A 10907-nucleotide genomic window follows, 5' to 3' on the forward strand; every position below is an offset into this window, starting at 1 on the left:
TGGAGACGATGCAGTGTCAGCTCTTCAGGATCTTCAGGGTCGTCTGGAGACTGCGCGGTGTTTCAGCTCTTCAGGCTCTTCAGTTGTCGTCTTCCTGCTCGTCGTCATCGTTTTCCTGGTCATCTGTGTCGTCTGGCTACTGTGGGTCAGGCATCGTGGTTATATACACACTGGTGGGCTGTGATTGGTTATAAACGGTGGGCCATGATTAGTTGTTAACGGTGGGTTATGATTGGTTGCTTTTGGACCAATCATGAGGTGACGGATATGCAAATCTGAGGGATCCTAGTGGCCAATCAGAGCAAGGTTTCGAAGGTCAGGTTTTGTGAAGGTAACCAATCATGGCAATTGTTTGCTCTCTGAGGAACCTCGGCAGACTCGCTGGTGCGCAGCTTCCCACAAAGAACCAGCTTTTACTTTCATTTATTTTCTGTATAGTATGTTTATTTTCTATTTCATTTATTTCTGCTCGGTTCTTTATTATTTCCTTTCTCCTGGAGTTTTTTGGATTATTTTGCTGTTGCTTTTCCAATTCTTTGAGGCATGATGTTAGGTGATCCATTAGCCTTCTTTCCGTCTTCTCCTTATGGGCACTAATTGCTATGAACTTCCCTCTTATGACTGCTTTTGCAGTGTCCCAAAGATTACGGAAAGTCGTGTCCTCATTGTCATTGGCTTCCATGAATCTTTTGATTTCAGTCTTTATTTCTTCGGTAGTAGGGGAGTCATTCAGGAGTAGGTTATTTAGTTTCCATGTGTTTGGGTATTTTTGAGGATTTCTCTTGAAATTAAAATTAAGTTTAATTCCATCATGGTCGGAGAAGATGCTGGATATAGTTTCTATGCCTCTGAATCTGTAGAGGCTTGCTTTGTGCCCTATGATATGATCAATCTTCGAAAAGGTTCAATGTTGGGGTGAGAAAAAGATGTCTCGTGGGCTTTTGGATGGAAAGTTCTATAGATGTCTATTAAGTCCATTTGATTTATGCTATCATTTAGATCCTTGATCTCTTTACCTATTTTTTGCCTAGATGATCTGTCCAGAGGGGATAGTACAGTGTTGAGGTCTCCAAGAATTAGTGTGTTGCAGTCTATCTCCCCTTTTAGATCTAACAGTCTTTCCTTCACATATTTGGGTGCTCCTGTGTTAGGTGCATAGATATTTATAAGCTTTATATCTTCTTGATCTATAGAGCCTTTTACTATGATATAGTGCCCTTCTTTGTCTCTTCTAACAGTTTTTGTTTAAAGCCTATTTTGTCAGAAGTCAGTATAGCAACTCCAGCTCTTTTTTGGTTCCCATTTGCATGGAAAACCTTTTTCCAACCCTTCACTTTGAGTCTATGTATGTCTTCCATGAGGTGGGTTTCCTGTAGGTAGCAGATAGAGGGTTTCTGTTTTTTTATCCATTCAGCCAGTCTGTGTCTCTTGACTGGAGAATTTCATCCATTAACATTTAATGTTATTATCAATGTTACAGGATCTGTACAGATGTTTAAGTTGGCCATTGTCTTAGTTGACTTTTATTTCTTTGTTTCTGGCTGTTAATTCTTTAGTTTTCCTGGAACAGTACTTTCTTCAGGTTTTCCTGAAGAGCCGGTCTGGTGTTGGCAAATTCTTTCAGGTTTTGTTTGTCTAAGAAGATTTTAATCTTTTTTTCCCATATGAAGGATAATATTGCTGGATATAATAGTCTTGGTTGAAATTGTTTCTCAAAACTTTCAATACATCTTCCCATTCTTTCCTTGCTAGCATTGTTTCCGTTGAGAGGTCCGGTGTTAGCCTGATGGGATGACCTTTGTAAATCACTTCTCTTTTCTCTCTTGCCAGTTTTAGTATCATGTCTTTATCTGTGGTCTTCGAGAGTCTGGCTTAATGTACCTTGGGGAAGATCTTCTGGGGTTGAATCTATTTGGGGTCCTTTGTATTTCTTGGGTCTGGATGCTTGAGTGCCTCTCTAGACTTGGGAAATTCTCTTCCAGAATTTCATGGAATAGATTTTTCATGCTGTTATTACTTTCTTCACCTTCTGGGATGCCAATTCTGATGTTTGGGCGTCTTATGGAATCTAGTATTTCTCATACATTATCCTCGTGATTTTTAGTTATTTTCTCTATCTTCCTGGTGGTTTTTTCAGGATCAGAGGTTTTATCTTGTACATCGGAGATTTGATCTTCTGCATGGTCTAATCAACTTTTAATACTTTCAAGAGAGTTTTGATTTCCTGTAATTCAGACTTCATCTCTAATAGCTCCATCTGATTCTTTCTCAGAGTGTCCATTTCTTCTTTCATATCATGGAAGAACTTCTTAATCTCCTGAAGTTTGTTGTCTCTTTTCTGTTCCAACTCATAGAATTTGTTCATCATGTAGGTTCTAAATTCTTTCTCTGACATTTTGGTGACATCCTCAGATTTTAAGAGAGATGGAGGGGAGTTACTCTGTTCCTTTGATGGAGACATATTTCCTGACTTGTTCAGATCTGAGGCTCTTCTCCTACTTCTGGCCATTAGATGATGTATTCACTTTTGAATATCTCTTAGGAGAAAGTTTCTTCGGCTAGGAGCAAGCCTGCATCCCTTTTCTGTGAATTGATGTGTTCAGAAGTACCTCTCCTGATGTTTTGAGTAATGTGGTCTCAAGAGGGGTACTCTATTGTAGATAATCACAGATGGTTCAGTATTGACAAGGATCCCAGGAACCTTCCAATATACTATGGAAGTTCAGAACTGGGATTCGAGATCTGTAAAATCCCTCAGGAAGAGTGGAGGATGAAGAAGAGAGGATAATGTAAGAGGAAAGAAAAGAGTACAGAGGCGATTAAAGAAAAAGTCATGTGCTGCCAGTGGGCTATAGATGGAATGGGAGAACTCCTGCAGGGCAAGGACCTGTCTGGTCTGTGGGACAAGGGGGAGGAGAGAATTAGCAAATCAAAAAGAAATAGCAAAGAAGAAAAAAATTGAAAAAATGAGGCCCTGCCTACCTTTAAAGAAGGTGAGGTCCTAGTCTTGGGAGCCTGGTGTGGGCTAGGGGACAGTCGTGCCCCAGCCTTAATGTCCCTTGCTGGGAAGTGGGTTATAGATGGAATGGGAGAACTGCAGGGCAAGGACCTGTCTGGTCTTTAAAGAAGGTGAGGTCCTAGTCTTAGGAGCCTGGTGTGGGCTGGGGGGCAGTAGTTCCCCGACCTCAATGTCCCTTGCTGGGAAGTGGACTATAGATGGCAAGTTCATATTTTCATATCTTTGACAACAGGTCACTTGAGGGCAAGGACTCTGTTTAATTCATCTTCATATCCCTGGCAATATAGTAGGGGCACAATAAATGTTAGATAAATTAATTTTATCTACAATACTCTGAAATGGGGACCAGCAGAAAGGTTATGTCACTGGACTACCACATGACTGACCGCAGTTCAAGTCCTGGACCTGGTGGCTTCAAACTCATGCGAGGCGTGTGTGCATGCGTACCCAAGATCCTGAGAGGAGAATAGAGGAGAAGGGATTGCAGCGTGGCCATTTCCCCTGAGGGGTGATTTCTCACTTTCTGTCTCTCTGCGGCTCGCTGTCTCTCTGGCAAGGGCATTTGCCCTATAGCAAAAATCTCTCCAAAAATAAATAAATAAACAAAATGTTTTAAAAATACTCTGAAATCAACATAAAGATTATTTTCTTACTGCTGTACTTTATTTCTTCTGCTAGACAATGGTACTTCAAAAAGTTCATGAAAAAAAATTAAAATACAAGTTTACTTTGGTGTAAAAATTTTTTAATCTATGCATAGTTTTTCATAATGCACATTTCTCCATGAATTTGTGAAGACTGCCCCTCATACATGATCTTTGTGTTTAAATGGCATTTAGACTTTGATAGGCCACACTTCATGTTAGCAATATCGTGGCTCACATTTTTCTTTCCCTGCCGATATTGATGATTTTCTTGGCCAACAGATTGTTTCTGAAGTCTAAAAGTAAATAGGTTGTTAAGTTCTTTGCAAAGTTTGGTCTAATGTTTTGCTTGTAATCTAGTTAATAACATCTTGATGAACTCACACTCATTTATTGTCTTTAAAGAGTTTAAGGAATGGGATCAGCCACTGGATCCCACATGGCCAACTAAGCAGCTTGAGTCCCAGATCCAGTGGCTTGAAAAACATGCTGGCACATGTGTGTGCATGCCCAAAATCCTGAGAGGAAGATGAAGGAGAAGGGATTGCAGTGTGACCATCTCCCCGGGAGGTTACTTCTCACTTTTCCTTTTTCTCCGCCCCCCCCACCCCACCCCAGTGAGTGCATACACCCTATAGCAAAAACAAAACAACAACAAAAAGCTTAAGGAATATTCCTAATAATTAGAATATTTAAGTACAAAGTAGAAAATGAGACGTATGAGTTTATAAATAGAAAAACACGTACGTAAGTAAGGACTTCAAAGGTTCATGAAAAAATGGAATTATAGTATGAACTTATTTTGGTGCAAAAATTTTGAAATCCACACATAGTTTTTTGTATCTGTTTTCATGAAGCTTTTGAAGGCTCTCCATATTTAAGACACTATGATCCCTCCCTAATAAAAATGGGGAAACTAGAGATCAGGATGTGTACTTGCCAATCTTCCTGAAGGCACTCCTAATACAGGCAATAAACTCCCTTGCAATAGCTTCTCCTTTATTACTCTTGATTCTAAACTTTTCCAACTTGTGAGTCATTCTGCTTTATAGAAATAATAAGGGGGGGGCAATCTTTTAAGTCTTTGTCCAAAGCTGCATACACTTTTCGCTTCAGAGAGTAGGTGAGTCCTGTTCTTGCCTTTTCAATTGTACCCAGAAATTTCTAGAAACCTCAACTCATCAACTTGGAACTTTATTGTTACTTAGTCAAGATGAGGTTGTGCTCCTTGTAGAAGTTGTCCCTGGCTAGAGTCTTTTTTCCCTCTTTTGTCCATGTCCTTTAAGTCTGGATTCTTCTAGAGCAACCTGTGCATCACCGTGGTGACTTCTCCCTTCACTTCTCACAGATACCATTTCTGTTTTTGTCCTCACCCTATGTTAGTCTCTACAGCATAAAGATTCTCTGGCTGAGACATCATATCCATCTTTCCTCTGATGTCTTGAAATCTGCTTTCCTAGAGTCATGACATATTTTGACTATATTATAGATGATAAGATAATAAGACCAGAAGGTCCTATCACTTCCATGTCTGTAAATAGCAAAGGACGGAATTAGATCCCAGGATAATAGTTCTTTGCTCTTTTTATCGTTTTTAAGAAATTAAATTGTCAAATATCACATCAAGAACATATCAGATGATCAGTTTTAAGCAAAAGGAAACTTCTGGCAAAAACTTCATCTTAGTCACAGCTTTTCTTCTGAGGGATTTTGGTCACTTTTATGAGGAAGACATCTTTTCATCTTAGAAGTTAAGAGGCCTGTGGTGCAGTCCCACAACCTACCTCCAATTCTCGCCCTCTACCTTAAATCTGCCCCTACGATTCAAAGACTTCCAACATGCACAACTTCAGAATTCAGAGCACAACTCCCTCAACAGATCAACATGCTCCCGTTTCTTCTATTGGACCTATTTCCTTTGGGCATGGTTTATTGTCATTTCAAGAGTGATGTGTCATTCTACAAATTCTTGGTACGGTCTCTGATATTACATTTACTTTCTTGCTGTTAAATTCAAAATCACTTTTTAAAACAACATTCCATACACATCAGTGTAAAGACCTTTCTGGAGCCACAAGTATTATCCTTGGTCTACTTTCCTGTTCTTCTCTTGAGAATTAATAGCTGTATATCCAACTACTTTTCTTCTTTTTTTATGTCACATATATTATGTTTTTATGGTTTTCTTGGGGAATTTTATGTACCACTGTCCCTCAAAATTTGACTTTCTGGCTCTTGTTCGTGGCATTAACACCTATCTCCCATGCCAGCCCATGTTCTGGTTTCCCATGACGTGACCCCAATCCAGAACCATTTTTAAAAATTCTGTCTTAATTGCCAAATGTTTTTCTCCTAGTCTTTTCTCAACCATGGACCAAAACCTTTATAAACCAGTTGAAAATATGAATGCACTACCTATGCCACCAAGGACATCCTGTTTTTCTGTGCAGGACTTTAACATTATCAGAGACCCATTCCAGACTTCTGGCCTCAGCCTTCATTCCCACAGCATGTCCAGAATGGGGAAGCAGTCAGAGAAGAGAGGTTGACAAATCTTTGGAAGCTTCTGCTCCTGCCCTAGAATCATGCTACAGGAAAATGGGCTATCGGAATCTAACAACCAAGACAACCATCTAAAACTTGAAAGGCATGGTTCTTCAGCCATGTACCTTAGAAAGGCTTCAGACAAAATCATGGAAGTAACCGTCATAATGGTCTTTTTCTCTTTTTTTAAAGATGGGGCCTTGCTGTCATGGTTGCATATCCTGCCTCAGCCTCCCAGAGTGGCTGGGATTACAGGAACACGCCTGTGCCCAGCTTTTAGGTTGGACCAGGAGTAGAACCGAGGCCTCCCATGTGGTTTCAGCCTTTTGGAGCACAGTGTCTTAGCAGCATGTACCACTGCAACTGGGCCAAATAATGACTTATATTTTTAATACTAGAAATGTCTGGAAATATCTTACCTTGCTTGAATTTTACATCATTGGAGTTATACCATTTTAGAACTCTCCTTCAAACAACTAGCAGAAACCAACTAGTGATCAATACAAAATAATAGCCTAAGGCCAAACGGTATTGTATGACCCAATATCATCTGCTTTAGCTTATTTTTTGTTAATTATGGTAACACATAATAGCACCCTGTATCTTCTAGTGTTGTTGTGACAATTAAATATAAAGCACTTATAACGATGCGTATCACACAGTAAAAGGCCAGTAATTCTAGTTCCTACTAGAGTTATTTTCACGATTACTGTACCATTAAACATTTTCAACCATTTCTCCAACCCTTTTCCGCTTCTCTGTTAGTTCTGAGGCCTAGAGTTGGTACTGTTTCTTTCATATCTAGATATAATATAACAAAGGAAATAACCGGTAGAGGAGGGAACTCTCTGAACTTCAGATTAGAAGTGAAAGTCCTAGCAATGGCTATTATACATCTATCTTCTCAGGGATAAAAATCAGGATATACATCCCCCCCCCTTTTTTTTTCTTTCTAGTGACATTGCTGCCAGGAACTGCCTCTTGACCTGTCCAGGTCCTGGAAGAGTGGCTAAGATTGGGGACTTCGGGATGGCCCGAGACATCTACAGGTGAGTGAGGACTGCCATCACCCACGGGCGCTGGTCTCCTCGGCCTCACCCGGATGAGAGAGACATGGTCGCCTGTATCTTTGTCTCCTGGTACCTGCTCAACTTTCACCTGAAATTTCAGTGAGTTCTTTCCAGGGTATGAGAAAGCAGCCTGAAGATCTAAGTCTAGATTACACAGTGATGGACACCACATTATTAACTGGGTTGTCTTCCTAGTTCTAGCCCTCTAAGCCTACCACATTCTGACATACAGAGTAACTTGGATACTTGATCTGGAAAAGTTTCCCAGTAAACTTTGCTTATCTTACTCTACCCTCATCCTCAATACTCACGAGTTCTAGGTAAATGGCCAGAGTGTCCATCACCCCAGGCAACAGCACCCCAGAACCACAGGAAACTAGGCCTGGCTCACAGTCTGTTCTCTCTGTCCTTCGTTCAGCTTTACTTCTTTTTCCCCGTCATATTCTCAAGCAACATAAAAAAATAATACATTTAACTTTTCTTAAAATAAAAAACGTAATGCTTCTATTGCACTTTCATTCTTCTCAACATTTCATTTCTTGTTATTTAAGTTATTTACAATAGTGACTGGCTGCCTGAGTGGAGCAGGTCACCCCTTTGTGTGGTCACTGATTGTACCTTCCCTGACCCACAGGGGTGTAATGAGAAGAGATGGAGGTATAGAGCTTTAACTCTCTGGAGAATAAGTGAGATTCATGCTGACACCCCTCAAGGCCTCGCTCAGAACCGGTAACAATCTCCAGAGTGTTGATGCTGAAAGGTTCACACATGGCCAGTTGTTATTGGAGACCTCTCCAGGGCCATCAGCCACTGCCATCTGTCACATTTCCTCCACATGCTAGACTTTACCTTCCATACCCTGGATCTCAGAGCTCCTTTCTTGGGATGTTCCCAAATTGTCTCTTGTTCAAGATAAAATGCTGCAACATGACTTAGGGAGCCCTCTGCTATCCACGCTTCCTTCCTGCCTCAGCTGAAGCTAACTCCTGGCCCCAACCACCCCAGCTTGCCTACAGTCTCACAGTGCCCCTTAGACCCTGTGTAATAATGGCTGTCAGAAAGGGCCTTGCAGCAGAGCTTGGCCACTCGGCCCCTTCAGCAACTTTCTATGAGGCCTCTCCTACCTTACCTCAATAGAATGAGGCCTCAAATAGAATGAATCAACTCTCATTTGTGTCACTGAGCTTGGTATAAACCGACATTATTATACGAGGGGATTCATAAAATGTCATGAAATTATGAGTTTATTTAGATGCAAAAAATTTGCAGTCCTTCCATACTTTTCTCTTAATACATATTTGCCACAAACTTTTTGAAGATCCTGCATGTGTGTTGTTCTGTAGAGCAATTGCATATACCTGTTTCTTCCACTACACTGTATCCTTTGGAGAGCAAGACTGATTTATGTCCTCAGCACATGGCAGAGGACCTGGAAGGCAGTAAGTACTCAGTACATATTTGTTGAAGTCGTTAATGAGTGCAGGCAGCCGGCAGGAAGCTGCCTCCCATGGTATACCCAGACAAGGAGCGTGCAGTTGCGGTAATGTCATTAATGCAACTCACTGATAAGAACTAATAAATTAATTCAGTACCTTTAAGCCAACTCTACCCCTAGCCCCGTGTTTCTGTCTGGGTGTGTCACGGAAGGCAGCTTCTCTCCAACTGTCTTGAGTATTTGTTGAGCGTCCGTATTAACCTGAGTGCCATGGAAGACCCAAAACAAGTAAGACAAAAGCCCTGCTCTCAGTTTTTCCATTTTGGATCTTGAATTACTGTAGATCATCAGAAACACACCGTACTTATGAGGCTGGAGTAACGTTACTCATCGTAAGTTATAATAAACAAAACACCCCAGGGAAATCTAAACATCTGCTAACAAGCATCGTAGTCACTGCAGAGATCTTTCCTTAACACCACTAGTGGGCTGTTTTGCCTCCTATTAGTGACACCACAGTTCTTAACTAAATTATCTGTGCTCCCCTGCTCACCTCCTGAACCACCAAGGACCCTCGTTAATTTCAGCCCTTTCATCGGTAGGTACTATGTTGCTACGTTCCCATTCCTGCAAGAGCCACATTTGGTTTCCCTCTTCTTCCTCACAGAGCGAGTTACTACAGAAAGGGAGGATGTGCCATGCTTCCAGTGAAATGGATGCCCCCAGAGGCCTTCATGGAAGGAATATTTACTTCCAAAACAGACACCTGGTGAGTCCTTCTGCCACGCACCTCCAGGCATCACTGCGGCCTACGGTGGTGCTCCTGGGCCAAATGACGTCACACTCTCAGCAAGGAGAGAATGTGTTAGGGGAGAGGAGAAGGGAATAATCAGCATATTCCTGACACCAGGGCCCTCAAATGTTGGGGGTATGTGTGTGTGTGTATATATATATATATATATATATATCGGGTTCCTCTACAAGTCTTGTTAAAACTTGGGTTTTTGAACTCTATCTCAAGAGTTGGTTCAGAAGGCCTGGGGTCTGGCGAAGAACATCATTTCTAGCGAGTTCTGAAGTGACATTGGCATTGATGGGTGGGGGACTACGTACTGGGAGCCCAGGCTCCCTCGCAAGGTGCACACACACACATCAGTAAAGGGAGTCCTTTTAATTGGGTTCAACCCCATAAAAATGCAGAAGACAACAATGGCTACATTTGGGGAATTATGAAGTTCGTGGACCAGTGGTTTGAGAAAGCTGATATCTAAACCAACCACTGGGGCCAAATGCAGGCTGGTTTACTCTGCTGAGAGCAAGAAAGGAGCAGGAATCGAGAGGAGGGGTGTAGCAAACAGAAAAAGTAGTTAAAGGTCTGTTTAGGAAGGAACTGAATCCTCTGACCCATTCCCCATCCCCTAGAAACTTGGTAACTGTCCCTACTCTGCCATCAGCACAAGAGTGGGCTTCCCTCTCTCAAGAGACTCAACATCACTCTGGTCCTGGGGACACAGACCTCACCACGAGTGGGGTGCTCCAAGCAGGAATACAAGTCTGCTTACTTTGACCTCTCAAAAGGTCTGCTTCTTAAGAGCACTGGCAGCCAAGCAGGAGATTAGGGAATTCCTCCTGGAGCAACTGGCCAAAAAAGAGAAATCTAAGTAGAAGAAATCAAATCTAAGAAATCTAAGAGATATCTAAGTAGTCATCAAATGTAGTAGGCTGAATAGTGGTCACCCAAAGGATTCTGGTCCTAACCTCACAAGCCCAGAATTGCTCATTTATAAGAAAAAGGAGTCTTTTTTTTTTTTTTTTTTTTTTGAGAGGTTTTTTGTTTTGTTTTTTTTTGTTTTGGTTTTTGGTGGTTTTTTTTATTTTATTTTATTTTATTTTTTTTTGCTATAGGGCACATGCGCTCACCAGAAAGACAGAGAGATACAGAGAGATAGCTTTATTAAAACTTCATTTAACAATACATGGTTAATTTCTCTCCATTTAAACAATTGCAAAACTCTGCCATGAGTGTGGCATCCAGGGGGGGATGGCCACACTGCAATCCCTTCTCCTCCATTCTCCTCTCAGGATCTTGGGCACACACACACATGCGCCCAGCATGAGTTTAAGCTACCGGGTCTGGGACTCGAACCACAGTTGACTATGTGGGAGTTCAGTGACATAGCCATTACACTAACTGC

General features: G+C 41.5%; 1 protein-coding gene and 1 long non-coding RNA gene across 2 annotated transcripts in view; one reads left to right on the forward strand and one right to left on the reverse strand.

Annotated features, from left to right (window-relative positions):
• The window catches only part of LOC102492376 (uncharacterized), a 19481-nt gene extending 11230 nt beyond the window's left edge, over positions 1-8251 (reverse strand). Inside the window, exon 1 of the long non-coding RNA XR_336535.1 lies at positions 8127-8251. This is a non-coding gene — a long non-coding RNA (uncharacterized LOC102492376). The remainder of the gene's footprint in view (positions 1-8126) is intronic.
• The window catches only part of ALK (ALK receptor tyrosine kinase), a 216418-nt gene that overhangs the window by 194561 nt on the left and 10950 nt on the right, over positions 1-10907 (forward strand). The window contains 2 exon segments of the mRNA XM_027765802.1: positions 7164-7256; positions 9380-9481. Of these exon segments, the coding sequence (XP_027621603.1) occupies positions 7164-7256; positions 9380-9481 (195 nt within the window).

This window comes from Tupaia chinensis, unplaced genomic scaffold (genome assembly GCF_000334495.1).
Source record: "Tupaia chinensis unplaced genomic scaffold, TupChi_1.0 Scaffold139757_1, whole genome shotgun sequence".
In the NCBI taxonomy this organism is placed as follows: Eukaryota; Metazoa; Chordata; class Mammalia; order Scandentia; family Tupaiidae; genus Tupaia; species Tupaia belangeri.